The sequence below is a fragment of the Malaya genurostris genome, chromosome 3 (assembly GCF_030247185.1).
Source record: "Malaya genurostris strain Urasoe2022 chromosome 3, Malgen_1.1, whole genome shotgun sequence".
NCBI lineage: Eukaryota > Metazoa > Arthropoda > Insecta > Diptera > Culicidae > Malaya > Malaya genurostris.
Window position 1 is genome coordinate 279,785,375 of NC_080572.1, and position 17,232 is coordinate 279,802,606.

General features: G+C 37.7%; 2 protein-coding genes across 10 annotated transcripts in view; one reads left to right on the forward strand and one right to left on the reverse strand.

The window, feature by feature from the left end:
• The first annotated feature begins 2,021 nt into the window (after positions 1–2,021).
• LOC131435875 (zinc finger protein 626-like) lies at positions 2,022–3,887 on the forward strand. Its single transcript, XM_058604129.1, has 4 exons — positions 2,022–2,432; positions 2,491–3,212; positions 3,276–3,651; positions 3,709–3,887. Exons 1-4 carry the CDS (start codon positions 2,313–2,315, stop codon positions 3,877–3,879), a joined length of 1,389 nt encoding a protein of 462 aa, XP_058460112.1. The 5' UTR covers positions 2,022–2,312; the 3' UTR covers positions 3,880–3,887.
• A 9,949-nt stretch (positions 3,888–13,836) lies between these two features.
• LOC131439247 (glycogenin-1) overlaps positions 13,837–17,232 on the reverse strand; it is a 46,046-nt gene continuing 42,650 nt past the window's right edge. For 7 of the 9 annotated variants that reach the window (XM_058610025.1, XM_058610026.1, XM_058610022.1 and 4 more), the window contains one exon: positions 14,212–14,310. In XM_058610025.1, the coding sequence (XP_058466008.1) occupies positions 14,231–14,310 (80 nt within the window). In that variant the 3' untranslated portion in view covers positions 14,212–14,230. Of the gene's footprint in view, positions 14,038–14,211; positions 14,311–17,232 lie in introns of those variants that run through there. The other 2 variants (XM_058610024.1, XM_058610031.1) reach the window with 2 other exon arrangements.

The window sequence follows — 17,232 nt, forward strand, 5'->3', positions numbered from 1 at the left end:
AATTGCATAATCGATTCAGCCTTTTATGAGAAAACGATTGAGCTTTGAGAAACGATTCGATACTGGAATCGGAATTCGAAAATCGGTATGGAGCCGAAGTCAGTTAAATTCACCTGAGAAGCAGTGTAGTTTACATTTGATTCAAAATATTCAAAAATTTTTGAGAAATCATAGCGCGAATAAAATTTTTGAATATCTTTCGAATCGAAAACTGAATACCACTAAAACTGAAATAAGTTTATTTGGTTATCGACTATATAAATCTGCAAACCCGATAAACCTGATTAATTTATGTGAAATAGACATTTTTATGCTAATCACCCTGTATCTCCTGAACCGGGAGTCGGATCTGACTAGAAAGCAAGATGTTCAATAGAATCTTAAAACTTTTCATTTGAATCTTAGATGATTCTAGATTTCATTTGAAGCATAGATCGGTTCAGCCATCTACGCGAAAAAAGAGTTACACAATTTTAATTTCGTTTCACATATCATCCTGTAGTTTTTGAACCAGAGGTCGGAACTAAACATAATTCAGAAACCTTGTTTGGGAGTATACGACTTTTCATATGAATCTGAGTTTGTAGGAAACGGCTGAGTTATCTCCGAAAAAAATTGAGTGAAATTATTTATCACACACACATTTGCTGATCTCGACGAACTGATTCGAATGGTATATGGCTGTTATGTTCTTCCAGCATTTATTGCTGTAAGTATTTTAAATCAATATAATTATGGCATTGCTTTCAACTCGAAAATTCTGCCATCATCTGGTGTACATATGCCATATTCGAACGATTATGTTGCCAAAATCGAACCGTGCTAAAATTGGTCCGAGGCAAAATGTAATGCAATCTATGGCTTGTTGGATAGCTATTACCGTGCGGAATCTAAGTCTGGAAACATATTCTGTTTTCAAGGTCAAGTGTGACAGATACTGTCAAGAAACCGAAAATTTTGACATAAAACTTCGTATAACTCAAAAAGTAAAAATCCGATCTCAAAACCATTCAATAGCGTTCTGGGTGACGGGGAGACCTTTTATTTGCAACTAGTTTGATCACAATCGGTCCAGTAATCTCTGAGATCTCGACCTCTTAGTTGACAACACACACACTCCCACACACACACACACACACACACACACACACACACACACACACACACACACACACACACACACACACACACGGACATTTGCTCAGTTCGTCGAGCTGCATCGATTGGTATATGACGAATTCTAATGAATTAATGTAAAGTTATAATGCGTCGTGGTTACTTGGGTATTTTTTTGCAATACAAAAACCGTTTAAAAACATATTTTTTTAAAGAACCGGACAAGAAACTTAGAATGTAAAAACGGGATAAAAATTTGCATGTTTCTCGGAAACAAAAGTTTTAATCCGGTTCATGCAATAAAAGTCTCAAACAACTACTGAATGGTTCTGTAAACCATGAACAACCTTATCATGTTGAAAGAAATCATTTAATTTATAATGTTGAAAGAAATTATGTTGAAAGAAATCTTTTTATTCTTAAAAACAAAACAATTAAATGATTTTAACTAACAAAAGCTTAAGTTGAAAAAACTAATCATTTCAAGTTCATATCTTATCATTTATTTCAACTAACAAGTTTTCAAATTCAAAACTATATATATATATCACCTTTATCCAAAGTTAGTTAATTTTAAACTATTTTTGCAAATTGAATTGAAATTGTGTGTTGAAAAAATGATTGCAATTTTTTCCTGTGTGTGTATGTAAGAAACAATCTTCTATTCAAGTTTAATTGATTTCTGCATTTGAAATAAATATTAAAATAAATAGGACTAATCAATGTCGAGTATTTAAGCCGTATCAGTGTTAATAAGTGAACGCACAACTCGCTACTGGCAACCCTGGCAACGCTGATCATTGAGTGTAGAGTGCCTATAAGTGATTATAGTCACTCTAATTGAGTGAAGTCAGCCCTTCCCTAAAATCGTTTGCCAAAGTAGCCAGACATGCCGCTTTATCGTAACTGTATTAAATTTTTACTTAACCACCAATCAAACATTATCCAAACTTGTTACTCTTAGGCATAACTTTGAACAATTTGAAATTTGTGATTTTGTACTGAATCTCTACCTTTTGTTAACAAACTTAACAATTGTTAAGCTAAAGAAGATCTATCGATTGAATAAAATTAGAGCTGGCAACTTTGTCAATTATCAAAAGCATAATATTATTATTTTGGTACAACCCAATCATTTCTAAACTATGTAAAAATCGTTACATTTATCACTGAAACATTATACAACTTGATGCAAAATGGAGCTAATTAGACTGCTGAATGTTTGTAGATTGTGTCTGAAGCAAAGTTCTACGAACCTCGACATATTTTCGGATAGCAACGTAGAGAACAAAATTCTTAAGGTGTTCAAATTCGTGGTAATAATTTTCAATGATAATCAGATTCTCCTATCAATCTTAAGTACGCTTGTTTTAGCTGGAAAACAATGAAAATCTTTCCAAGCTTGTGTGCCTGGCCTGCTATGAATGCATTTTTCGGTTTTTTGATTACTCGGAGACGGTTCAGCAAAATCAAATCTATTTGAATGCGTTGGTGAGCAGGGATAAAGAACAGAAAATAATACCGGAACCGTTTGAGGCGTTTCCTGCTAGTAATGCTACCATTCAATTCAACGTTCAGATTCAATCGGATGTGCGTTCCGCTTTGGAACCCGTCCCGGATGATGATATTGATGAATCAGGTGCCTCCGAACCGGAGAAATTGAAGCAGACTAAACAAACGAAGGGAGATCTACTGATCAAAGAGTACGTTTCACTGTCATGTGACCTGTGCAGTGAGGAAAACTCACCTGAATTTGAACACTTCAAGCTATTGCAAGATCACTATCAACAGAACCATCACGTGACTGGTTATGCCAGCTGTTGCGGTAGAAAGTTCACCCGGAAAGATCGGCTCATAACCCACATTACCAATCACATCGATCCCGACGCGTTCAAGTGTGATATTTGTAAGCACACTAGCAAAAGTCGTTCGCTACTCAAGATTCACATGAAGCAACATTCGGACAGTGCGGAACGTCGATTTGCCTGTGACAAGTGCAATCAAACTTTTGTCCTACGATCGCAGCTGGTCAACCATGGGGCAAGCCACTTGCAGGATCGTGAGAAAAAACATGTTTGCGAAGAATGCGGCAAAGCGTGAGACTGAACTGCAATCGTTTAAAATAGTTGTACGATAATCATGATTCGTCTCTATTTCAGATTCGCCCTAAGATTTGTGCTGGCTAGGCACAAACTCCTGCACTCCACTACTGAGAAAGAATTCATTTGCGAAATTTGTGCCAAATCGCTTTCCTCGAAGGCCAGCTTAAAGGCTCACATGAGTGGCCACGGTGAGGAGGCGCAGCCGAAATTAAAGTGTCCCACTTGCTCGAACTGGTACAAAAATGCAGAAACCCTGCGAACCCATGTCCGGGTTCGCCACCGGGATCAACGGATTCATCGATGTGATGAGTGCGAGAAAGTGTTTCCAACTAAGAGCTCTCTTTCGGCACACGTCAAGTACGTCCATCTGAGGGAAACCAACTTCGGCTGTGAGCAGTGCGATAAAAAGTTTCGTAAAAAGGTGGAACTTAAGGTAAGTTGTTTTGGTATTTTCCATGAGAGAAAACACACAGCAACATTTCTTTCACAGGAACACATGGCACGAACTCATAGCGGCAAATCCTTGTACCAATGTGAATTCTGCTCTAAAAGTTTCTCGTGCAGTTCGAATTATTTTTCACATCGGAAAAACAAACACTCCCAAGAACGTGCTCAGAAACTGACAGTAGCAGTTGATAATCATTTAGAAAATAAAAGTTGATATTTTTATTTGTTGCTTTTCATTACATGATACGCCACTTTCCACTGCAATGACACCTTTTTCATATATTCTATTCGAAATGAAGAATGTTCATAATTCAATGTGGAATTCGTGATAAATTCCGAATAAATGCGATATTTAACACAACCGATACCGCATATGATTTCGCTCGCGTGCCTTGTTCAAAACAGCAGCTATTGGATTAGTTTTAGTGTGCAAAAAACAATGAAAAAAACGTCCCACATCCACAATTTGCCATCGCTTAACAAGATAAAACCACTAATTTAACAGGGTCTGAAAATCGGTATTCTAGAACCTATCGATAGTGCTGGATAGAGGGCAAATATCCAAAGACATTATATTATCAAGTTATCCAGAGATATTCCACGCATAAATAGCAAGCAGCATGGCGCCCTCAGACGAGTGCGCATCGAATTTCGTATAGAAAATAGTAGCACCGACGATACGACCTGGCACTCCGAAGGAAAATCGGATTAAAATGTGTTCGTGAGCGATCTACCGCCAGTTACCGCAAATATAGCGACCCCTTGGTAATGATAAAAATGAAATTCTTAAGCAACACTGTTCTGGTTGCTACAACATAGTTACCAAGGTACCTTAGAAATGAAAATAAACAAATAAATTGAGAAAGTTCGTCTGAATTCGAATATCGCAAGATTGCTTCTGGGAAGTTTTGAAGATTATTTAAAATATTTTTCATAACAGATCTATAATTTCAGTTTGACCAGATGGTGGTATTTTGGAAGAGCCTACTAGCTTTTTAATTTAGTAAGCCTTACAAATATGAATCTCCAGAAAATGTATGACTCGCAAAACTTTTAGACGTGCGAAAATTTCTGTCATATCAAAAATACTAAGAATATCGCCCTTATTCTCAATAACGTCGTATCGTTTTTTTTCGCTCGTATATAATTTGTATTCCCCATAACGCTAGCAAAATCAAAGGTAGCTATGATTCGATCGAACCACATTCGATCGAAAAATCAATACGTCGTTATTCAGAATAAGGGCGTATATCTTGATGAAGTTAATCTAAGTCGTCTTAATCGTTTTAATTTTTTGTCATATTTTTCTCGTATGAGTTTTTATTATTATTTTGTCGAATTGGTAACCATATTCGATAGTATCAATTCCGAGTGTAGGGAAGAAAAGATGCTTTGATTACACCCAAATTGTAGCGAATATAGTCACAGCTACACTACACCGGTGCAGCGCTAAAAACAAAAACCGACATTATATTTCATCTCCTTTTGATTGTTTTGTTCTATTTACATTTTTTCAATTGAACAATACCTTATGATAAAAAAGAACCGGAATTTTCATTTTAAAATTTCCGCGCTTGTCCAATCGGTCCAAACTTTTATTCTCTCAACGTTGGCAACACTTTTATACACATTCTGTCAAATTTTGACGCATATCGTACGATTAGTTTTTGTTTGGCGTCTATACAAAGAAGTTGAAAAATTTTCGTGTGGCGATTTTTATAATGGATGAAAATTTAGAACAACGTGCGTGCATCAAATGTTGTGTTGCAAATGGATTTAAGTGTTCCGAAACGTTGAAAATGTTAGAAAAGGCCTTTGGTGAAACGTGTCTAGGAAAAACACAGGCATACGAGTGGTATAAACGCTTCAAAGATGGTTGTACAAGCTTGGCTCATGATGAGATCCCTGGCCGCCAAACAACATCTGTTACTGAAGAAAACATTGAATCGGGGAAGCAAATCGTTTTGCAAAATCGTTCTGTACCGATTAGAGAGATTGCTGTGCTGTTGGGCATCTCTTATGGATCAGCCGAACACATTTTAACTGATGTTTTGGTTTTGAAACGCGTCGCTTCTCGGCTGGTGCCAAAAAAGCTGAATTTCATTCAAAAACAGCGTCGTGTTGATGTGGCCAAAGAGATGATTTCCAACGCAGATAGTGACCCCACATTCATTGAATGCATCATAACTGGTGATGAGGTGTGGATCTATGAATATGACGTCGAAACCGCACAACAATCGACCGAATGGCGCTTCGAAGGCGAGCCAAAACCATCCATTATAAATATCGCTACACGAAATTGTTTCAACTTCTTTGTATAGACGCCAAACAAAAACTAATCGTACGATATGCGTCAAAATTTGACAGAATGTGTATAAAAGAGTTGCCAACGTTGAGAGAATAAAAGTTTACCGATTGGACAAGCACGGGAATTTTAAAATGAAAATTCCGGTTCTTTTTTGATCATAAGGTAAACGTAACCAAGGATATTGTTATTCTAGAATCAACAGTTTATCAACCTGGGTTGCCAGTTCCAAACATATTTACCAGGATCTCATTTTGACATTACGAGTAACTGAGGGGTAGTTAAATTTACGATACAGTTTTAAAAGCGAGTGGCAGGTCGTGTCGTCGGTAGCACTGCGCACTCATGAAATTGACATAGTATGTTGAATGTGATGCCGTACGATGGCGTAACTGAACTGAAAACTAATTTCTCTTTAAGTTGACTATTCTTTGACAAAATTATGCTAGTCGGATGAACGAGAATTTTATCATCATTCGTGCTCCTGAAAACCATTATCTGCGGGATCAACTCGGAAATATACTTGAATGCAGATTGACGAGATTAACACATAATTTATTTAAATGAAAAGATTCAAAGTCAATACTCATTACGATGAAATATTCCAGATCTACATTAACTAGGTTAATGATTAACAATATCTTCATGATTTGATACTTACAAATACAGCAAAAATCTATATTTGGTTATACGACTGTATGAAATCGTTTAAAATTTAAATTTTAAACGGCAACATGAAACATAAACGCTGAATATTTATAATGGGGTGTTGTTAAGCAACAGAACAATCACATACAAACTGCTCTGACAATCCATGCGCCATGGATTGAAGCCAATGGCAATCGAATTGAGCAAAATCTGATAAATATGGCAGGTGGGGCAGAACTTTTCATTGCCGCATTTACAAACAATCTCTTGCAACTATCAAAACATGGGATCTTGCATGTGCCATGAAGTAGAGATGGTCGGGTATAGAAATTCTTATACCCGAACCCGACCCGTACCCGAGTGGTCAGCAAAAAAATTTACCCGTACCCGACCCGTACCCGATTGAAAATTAAAAAAATTACCCGTACCCGACCCGTACCCGATCAATAATAAATAAAAATTACCCGTACCCGACCCGTACTCGAAAAAAAATAAAAAATTTTACCCGTACCCGACCCGTACCCGATTAAAAATTACCTGTACCCGTACCCGACCCGAATGAGTAGTAAAAATTTTACCAAAATTCAGTATGGAAAAAATAAAGTGTTTTAGATATCGAGCCGTATCAGGCTCTAGTTGGTAAGAAAAATACATTAAAATGATTGTTTACTTTTAAACATATAAATACACTGTGAAGCATGAATAATGTAATGGAACTTTTTTTAAACATGCATAAAAAAACAAACGGTTCATCCGAATTCAAAATTTTTTTTTTCATATTAAAGTACAGTCCTTCCGGGTAATTGTGAAATATAATTTCATTCAAATGGCTGCCTCGGCTGGCCTTGCAGTACGCCATACGGTCGGTCCAGCTTTTTAATACATTTTCGATTGTATGCAGCTTTATTTCAGCTATGGATGCACGAATGTTTTCCTTCAAGGCTTGAATTGTCTCTGGCTTGTCCACATAACACTTATCTTTGACAGCCGCTCAAAGATAATAGTCTAACGGTGTCAAATCACAGCTCCGAGGCGGCCAAACGACATCCGAATTTCGACTGATAATTCGATCTCCGAAGACTGTGCACAGATGATCGATCGTAGCGTTGGCTGTGTGGCACGGAGCGCCGTCTTGTTGGAATCAAAAGGTGTCCAAGTCTTCCTCTTCAAGTAACGGGAAGAACCAATCGCTAATGATGACGCGGTACCGCTCGCCATTGACCGTGGCGGCGGCTCCTGCCTCATTTTCTTAGAAAAAAGGCCCAATGATACCGCCAGACAAAAATCCGCACCAAACCGTCACTCTCTGAGATCGGCTTCTCCATGATGACGTGCGGGTTTTCCGTCCCCAGATGCGACAATTTTGCTTATTAACATACCCGCCGAGATGAAAATGTGCCTCATCCGAGAAGATGATTTTTTTGCACACATTTCGCAACATTACCATGATTTTGAAAGTAAAACTGCACTATTTTCACGCGGTCCTCAAGCGTATACACAACCATTTTCGTTCAGCGGAAGGATACAACTAAGTTTCTGTCAAATCAGAAGTGACATTTCAGGAATCAGGAATCAGAACAAATTGGCTCAAATGGCACGTTCCCCTTGATATTTGGAGATTTGTGCCTTGCCATCAATTTGTTTTTAGCATCATTTTCCCGATATATAAGAGGGAAGGATTGAAAGGAAATGGTAAGGGTTGGACTAGGAGGATGGGAAAAATTGACGACACAAAAACACATAAAAGCAGAAGTAAATTCTGCACCCCTAAGGGATGCTGAACAATCTGCTGAGGATCACATTTAGTGGAAGCAGAAGGAAATTCTGAACCTCTACGAGGTCCCGAACAGTCTGCTGTTAATAAAACCTCCAACCCCCGAGAGGATTTAGAGATCTTACAAAAGCGACACCATTCTGCACTCCCGGAAGAATGCAGAACGACTCGCAGTATGTACGAGCAGAAGTAAATGCGGTACCCCCCAGAGGATGCCAAACAATCTGCCAAACCCTATTTAAGGTGCATACAGAAGGGATTCATTCACTCCAGGAAGAACGATGAACCCTTCTGACTATAGCTCCTTACCACATTGGGTGAGAAACGAGAGAATATCCTTCAATTTTAGCTCCGCATACACAGACTCAACCATGTATGGAGAACCAAAAACCCGGATACGTAGCTGCGTCAATGCGGGACAGTTACATATCAGATGATATGAAGTACCATAATCGCATTCACACAAATCACACGAATAATACTCAGCACGTTGAATAGTAGCCATGTGATAATTGAGTTTGCAATGTCCAGTCAGAGCTCTGACCAGAATACTTCAATGATACTTGGAGAAATGCAGTAGACACTTTGACATTTTCAGATTTAAATCTGGTAGAAATGCTTTTGTCTGAGCGCAAGTTTGCAAGCTGCGCCAGTAGCTGGCATGTTTGGATGCAGCCCAAGAACGTATCTTGTGCTTTATCCAACTAGTTGAAAGTGGTAAAGCTGGTTCAGGACCAACGAAATCATTCGTTGCACCAGCTCTAGCCAACTCATCAGCCCATTCATTTCCAGTAATACCAGAATGGCCGGGTACCCATATGAAGTAAACAGCATTTGAAATGCTGAGGTCTTTAATTTGAGTTCGACATGCGATCACTTGATTCGACCGTGAGTCATTCGAACTGAGTGCTTTTAAGGCTGCCTGACTGTCGGAACAAAAATAAATACGTTTACCACAGATCCTCTGCTGAAGTGCCGATTGTACTCCACACAGAATTGCGTAGATTTCTGCTTGGAACACAGTACAGCATCTACCAAGTGAATGAGACTGCTCCAGCCTATTTCACGACAGTAGATACCAGCACCAGCACGACCATTCAACAGAGAACCGTCCGTAAAACAAACTATGTGTTCATCAAGTTGTCGTTCCAGACAACCAGACAATCATTCCTAACGAAGAGGATAGCTCACATTGAATGTTTTAAAAGGAAAACTGCTTGTGAGAGTTAGGTCACTAGGAGCGAGTAAATACTCATCCCACGGAAACATTTGAGACCACAAGCGAGTGTGACTGGTAGCATATTCTAATGGGTTACTGTTCCAAAGCCCTGTAACCCTAAGACGGTATGCACAAGATAATGCTTCTTGTTTTAGGAACACATGTAGTGGTTTAATGCACAGTAGCGCCTCTAGAGCAGCAGAAGGAGTTGTCGTGAATGCTCCTGTCATCGCCATTAGGACCATCCTTTGGAGATGATTTAGCTTTCTCCTTTCTGCCACTTTCTGTCGCGACTTCTCCTTTCTGCCACCATACAAGACATCCATATGCTAAAATTGGTCTAACGATAGTTGTGTAGATCCAATGAATATATCTGGGTTTGAGTCCCCATGATTTTCCAAAAGCTCGTCTGCATTGGCCGAAAGCCATGCAAGCTCTTTTAATCCTGAAATCAATGTGAGCAGACCAATTCAGTTTTGAGTCAAGAATAACCCCGACGTATTTAACTTGATCGACCACAGTGACCCCTGAACCAAAGAACTGCAACGGACGAGCTCCTGTAATTATCCTACGATGAGTGAAAAGCACCATTGATGTTTTGCCCGGATTTACAGATAATCCAAACCTGACAACACCATTGTTCAACAGATCGCAGGGCTTGCTGCATTAAATCAAAGAGAGTGTTAATGCTTATACCGGTCATCAATATATGATAATCGTCGGCAAAACCATAAGTCGGAAATCCAAGGTTATTAAGTTTCCTTAACAAACTATCAGCGACTAGGTTCCATAAAAGTGGGGATAGTACACCACCTTGAGGACACCCACAGACACTCAGCTTTCTAATCTCTGGCCTGCCGAAGCGATGATCAAAGAAGTTGATTGCTAAGCATTGCGTGTATCCAGTAAGGGAAAAACCCAAGATATTCCGTTCACGACTGCAATGTTTAACCTCCTGCAGCCATTCAGCCATCGGCACGGAAATACACCTTGACTTAGGAGTTCCTATTGTTGTGGCCTTTTACGACATGGAATAGGAAACCAGTGGATCAATTCTTGGTAAAAAATAATTCCGCCGGATGCCACACGGCTTACCTGTTTGGTGGACTTATACCACCGGTACAGGTGGACCGTAGCGTTATTCTTAGCAGTTGGGAAACTGCTACCGACACTACACGGCTATCTAGGCTGCTCAGAGAGGGAAGTTAACATTGATGGTCAACTTCCATGGATGGCCGAGCAGCCGGTAAACATACCCGCCGAGATGAAAATGTGCCTCATCCAAGAAGATGATTTTTTTGCACACATTTCGTATACTTTACCATGATTATGAAAGTAAAACTGCACTATTTTCACGCGGTCCTCAAGCGTATACACAACCATTTTCGTTCAGCGGAAGGATACAACTAAGTTTCTGTCAAATCAGAAGTGACATTTAGGTTACCAATGTCGAAATAACCGCTAGCTCAAAAATAAATGTTAGATGGCGGACCCTGTAGATTTCCAATGTCTTTGGTACTTTACACTCATTTACAAATGTCAACAAAAGCGAGTAATATCTACTCAAATTTTTCAAAAAGCATATTTACCCAATATGTCGTAATACCCGTTGTACTCAATTTTGGGTAGGTATGGTTTTTACGAAACAGTGCGACTTTTGATCCAATTCTTTAGAACTATAAGTAAGCGTGCTCGTTATCTTGACACACATAAAAATTCACATTCGAATCACTTGAAAAATCACGTAAAATAGTTCTAAATGTCAAATTGAATATTATACGTGACGAAAATGAATGTTATGCGAACATCCCCTAAAATGAATAGTGTGTTATCAGTTCGACCAAAGAATCAAACAATGTACGTGTATTCCCGGTGTGAAAAATTCAATTTTGAACATGGTGAACGGTGAGTCCTTCAAGTGTAAGTAGTTTGAACATTCGTAGGAAATTTTTTTGGTTACAATTTTTTACTACAAAGCAAAATTAATTATGATTTTGATTTAAATTAATCTGTCAACTATGCCCGTTTTGTAAACCTCACAAACCCACACCCACGATGTTATCGGTAGCTGGTGGTTTTTACAGCCATTGAACCGGTGGAACCCTCAACGAGTTAACACGGTGAAAATTTGAGTATTTCACGAGAAAAGATTTTCACCCTTACTTTTGCGACTCCACGTTGTCACGCATCGAGATTTTCACTTGTAGTCCAGTGAAATGAAACGAAAATTAACTAGCAATATAGCCCAACTTGCTGTGCCATCAATCGGTGTCATTTAAAGTGAGGTGACACCACCCAGAAGTGCAGAATAATAAGAACTTCTATGTAGATTTTCTGAAATAAATGTTCATGTTTTTATGGTAAGAATCCCAATGATTTTTATGAAAATTTTGAAAATCTCTAACCAATATTTAAAATAACAGTTTTCTGGTATCTGAATGTGATATGAGTACTACACTACATTTTATATACTGCCCATACTTGCATATCAGTCCCATATGGGAAATCGGCATGTTGAGAAAAAGACGATCAAAAGTTTATTTCCGAATTTTTTTATTTATTGTGCTCCCTAATGCTGGTCCCGGGTTGGCGCTTCAATGCATAGGACGCTGGTCTTACAAGCCAGCTGTCGTATGTTCGAGCCCCGACCTGGAAGGATTCTTAGTGTCAGTAGGATTCATAGTACTAGCCATGCAATGATTCTGTACGCTAAGAATCGGCTGCGAAGTCTGTTGAAACAGAAAGGCCAAATTCCACGAAAGGAATGTAATGCCAAGACTTTGCTTTGCTCCCTAATGCAAAATCTTGGTATTATTACATGAAATATCGGTAATACACCTTTGCTGTTCCAATATTGCAACAAATGAAATTATTGAAATTTTGCACTGAATGGGACTGATATGCTGATATTTAGCATATGGGACAAAGAAATGAGTTGATATTTTTTATATTTTACTGAACAAACCCTCAACTTTCATTGCAATTTCTGAGAGTATATTGAGGAATGACTCCATTCCTCAAGCTAACTCAAAATTGGCGAAAATCGATATGAGACTGATATGCGAGTATGGGCAGTATATGAATCAAATAATTTTTACTGGATTGTGCATTAAACAGCTTTAAAATGGCAGTCCATTAAAACCTACGTGAAAAGTAGATTCCGATCGCAACATCATAGAGCTAAGGCAGTGTGTCTTATTAAATATGTTATAAACAAAGTAGGGCGGGAAATATTCACATAACTTTTCATGAAGAAAAAAATGTTTTTTTCTGGAAAAAGATGCCGTTTGACAGGTCTGGTCCTAGGCGGGAATGTCAAAACCCCTTGAATCAAATTGATTATTAAACTGTTTGCAATGAAAAAATCTCGTCAACGTGTAAACATATTTATGTGAAGTACAAATGGTCGGGTAATCGATCCGAAAAAAAAATTTACCCGTACCCGACCCGTACCCGAGTGAGCGATAAATTTTTTTACCCGTACCCGACCCGTACCCGAGTGAGCAGTAAAATTTTTTACCCGTACCCGACCCGTACCCGATTGAAAATAAAATTTTTTACCCGTACCCGACCAAAAACCCGTCGGGTACGGGTACGGGTCGGGTTTCGGGTAAAATACCCGATACCCGACCATCTCTACCATGAAGTAAAACTACTTTGTCGTGACGATCTTTATACTGCGTCCGCTTTTCTCCGCAATTCTGTTCAAACGCTTCAAGTGTCGTCTGTATATGTCGGTAGTCCGGGACATTTCTTGTCTTGCATGTCAAAACTTACATATTTTACCGCGTAAACCACTTTCTGCATGTTTGCCCAGATTGTCAGCATAAATCGGTAACATTTAACTAAATTTTATGTTGTTATTCTTTCATTGAAAATTTTGCGTTCTTTCATAAAATCGAGTCCAAAAAATCAAACAATTTTTTTTTGTGGAAAATGTATATTACTCCCCCACTTCGTGTCTTATCAGATAACAAATGCAAATTTTAACCCCTGGCATCGTATCTTACCTGTGACCTCTTGTTACGAAACCAAAGATTTTACTTGGGTTTTTGAAACCCTTTTCAGGCTTACTTACGTGCGTGATATATCACTAACGTTGGAAGACTGACGAGGATTTTTTCCTAAATTGCAACAGTTAACCAATCGACGTAATAAGACATAACTATACAATATTTTATTACAAACCAATAAAAATAAGAACTGTAAAACGTAGTGATAATAATCGTTCCACGCCAGATTATTGTTACAGAATTTTCATATTCAAATCTGTACAGCAGCATTAGTAGCAAAATGCATATCTTATAGCGATAAAAACAGGCACTTTTAGGATGCGGCATATTAGGGTCTCATATTTGTTTGAGATTTTTTGGTTTTGTTTTGGGATCACCTCACAATATCGTGCAGTAGGTGCGGAAGAATCTTGCTACAAAAAAAAAGAAGAAAAAGAGATAAAGCAATGGAAAATAGTACTAAGCGTGGTTGGGTGGTTGGATTTTCATTCGCTGTATGTGCAGATAGCTTGCCTTTCAGCAAGAGAATTTGTTTTCAAAATGTTTTGCTAGAAGAAATTGAAATAATAACAAACAAAACTGGTGACTTTGATTGTACTCTTTTCTTTATTTCACATCTTTTCGCTTTGTACAGGTTATACACGAGAAGAATAGATTCATAAAAGTAGACTTTTTCGGTACAGTAGCTGTTCGGTTTTGTTGTTCAATAGATTTAAATTATAGTTGATTTGTCAAACGTGGGAAAAAAGGAACAAAACGAGTTTAAAGACAGCGCAAAACGGTGCAAGAACAGAAAAGAGAGAAAAGAAAGAGAAGGGGTTTAAATTAGGGGAGCCAACAGCAAAGCACTAAGGGAAAAAAACGGTAAACATTTTGAAAACAAATTGCAGCGATTAGCAACAAAAAGGGAGAAAAAGTGTTACCTGGTTTCAGGAGCGAAAGGCTTGCCTAATACAAAATTTAATTTCGTTTACTATTTCTCTTCCTTTTGTAGTTTTTTGAGTGGTGTTATCAGCCAGTGTCACATCTTGTCACAACCCTCTGGTTCGGTTTGATGACGTCAGAGAGTTCACAATTTTTGTCGATTCAAATAAGTTTGCAAAAAAAGTTTGAGCAATCCAGAATAATTCCATAAAATAACAATAAACTGTAATCCATTCTTATAATTCCGAAGCTCATTTCGAACAAACTAGCAACCATTCAAATGTGTAATATTTTTCCAACTAAATTTTCCAACAATTCCAATTTTTAGATACCTTGGCAGCCATGAGCACCAGACGGCTGTCAATGCAAAAATGGCACAAAACATTTGCCCGTCATCTAGTAACCCACGCATTTTCACTGACTGTTTTAGCTGCACATGTTCCCACATTATCAGTTCGGAATGAATTTCGAATCAAATCCGAATGGGTGAAAAATTTTCATCCAGAATTCCATATGGAATTCAGCATGAAATCCGAATCAATCTTATGCAATAAGCGGAAATATATTGAAATTGAGTAAGAGTATGTGGACTAAATTGTCGATTCGTTTTCTTCTCATTCTTTCTCGATTTTGCACGTTTCCGTGCTAATTTTCAGTTTATTTCTAAATAAACAAAGTATATATAACTGAATAGATAAATTTAAATCTTCAAGTTTTTCAGATATAAAAAACCTAGTAAATAACTAGTTCTTCTTAGAATTCCTGCATAAACCGTTGAAATTCCAAATGTCCAAATTAGTTCATTCTGTTCATTTTTGTGAGGTTATGTCATGTTCGTGCAAAACCTTATTGATAGTGACATTATAAATGTCATTGATATTTCGCTCATTGTATGAATTTGTTAGCATAAAAGTTAAACGACTTACGTCATTTCATTAAACTCCAACTAGAGGAATAGATAATGCTGAAAATCAGCACGAAAACGTGCAAAATCGCGAAAGAATAAGAAGAAAACGAATTGACAATTCAGTCCGCGTCTTCTCACTCAATTCCGATAGATTTCTGAAGCAAGCGGTTGGAAGTGAAATTCATTCAAAATCGGCACTGGATTTCGCGTTGAATTGGGTTTCTTGTGTGAATCCCTGAATGAAAATTGTTTGCTCATTCGGATTTGATTCGAAAATCATTCCGAACTGATAATATGGGGAGAACCAGACGACTGTCAATGCTGGAATATTTGGTCGATGCCAATACAACAATAAAAAGTGTTCAGACGAACAGTAAACCTCTTTTATTTGCTATCAGAAATTATTTCCTTGTACTTCGTCTTCTCCTTCACTTCTGGGTGGCGTCACCTCACTTGAGACGACGCCGATTGATGACACAGTAACTTAGGCTATATTGCCAGATTATTTTCGTTTATAGTCCAATGGACTTTCTTTTCACTGGACTAGAAGTGAAAACAACGTGGAGTTGCCAAAGTACGGATGAAAGTCCTTTCTTTCTCGCAAAATACTTAAATTTTTATCGCACTAACACCATACAACGTGATCACTCGTTGAGGGTTTCACCGGAAGTGATTTCCTTGTACAAAAACAAAAGTATCTCGGAAAAATAAGAAAAAGAATGCACATTTTCACACGCGGTTTAACTCTAATTGAGGAAAACTTTGTAATCACATTGTGGCGCAATGTCTTTACAGATACTTATTTTCGTTTTATTTTTTATTTATAAACGATTTATCAAAATATAACTGAGAAAACTGGTATTCCATAGCCATAAAATTAGAAAACCATGTGAAATCTGTAAAATCTGGTAAAAGATCTAGTGCGTTAGGGCATCTGCCGGAATGAAAAAACTGGCATATGCCAGATAAATCCGGAACATTAGCAACTTTGCTCGTGAATTATTTTAATTTTAATTAACAACACTGTCAAAGTGTTAATTTCAAACAGTTTATATTTTTAAATCGCTTTTATTTCACTTTACAATCGCAGGGCGGCTTCCGATCCAAAATATAACTTTGGAAAGTCCATTCAAGATAGATAGAATTATTTCAACATCAAATTACAGAATGTTATCCCATTCGCAAAGAAATTATATTTAAAATCCCGAACTTACTTCATGACAACCCAATAAAAGTAACCAACCAAAGAATATTTATAACAAAATATATCGAAGTACGCTGCATTCCGCTGGTGCGGATCTGGTAGAATTCACCCCTGACAACCGTTTGTGTCTGCAGTTATTCTGGTAGAATTCCGTCAAAAGTTTTGTTACAATACAACCATTTTCAATACACGATTGAAATAAAATCCCATTTATGAGTATCATAAAAACCCATTTTCTACTACGATTCGAACTGTCAAAAGTTGAGTACTTTTTGTCATATAAAACTGAGAGAAATACTACCCATGGCCTTACTGGAGGCCAACGACATAAATGAGTCAAATAATATCCATAAGAAATTGAAACATTCTTGAGTTATTTTAGGAAGCGAGAGAACGATTTTTTCAAATCGCCAGAACTAGTGTATAGCTTGCCTATTCGTCCATTTTGAGCAAACTCTAAACTTATTTTAATTTAGATTTCGATTCATTATGTTTGATTCCTACTTCAGTAGTTCACTAATTTTCTCAGAAACGAGTTAGCCTCTGCAATTTTATTACATTCAGAGCATCTGT

Excerpts from the sequence above, each read along its gene's own strand:
- LOC131435875 (XM_058604129.1), top strand. The coding sequence starts at position 2,313 with ATGGAGCTAATTAGACTGCTGAATGTTTGTAGATTGTGTCTGAAGCAA. Across the intron at positions 3,213-3,275 it reads TGCGAAGAATGCGGCAAAGC|ATTCGCCCTAAGATTTGTGC; the intron begins GTGAGACTGAAC and ends TCTCTATTTCAG. Across the intron at positions 3,652-3,708 it reads GTAAAAAGGTGGAACTTAAG|GAACACATGGCACGAACTCA; the intron begins GTAAGTTGTTTT and ends TTTCTTTCACAG.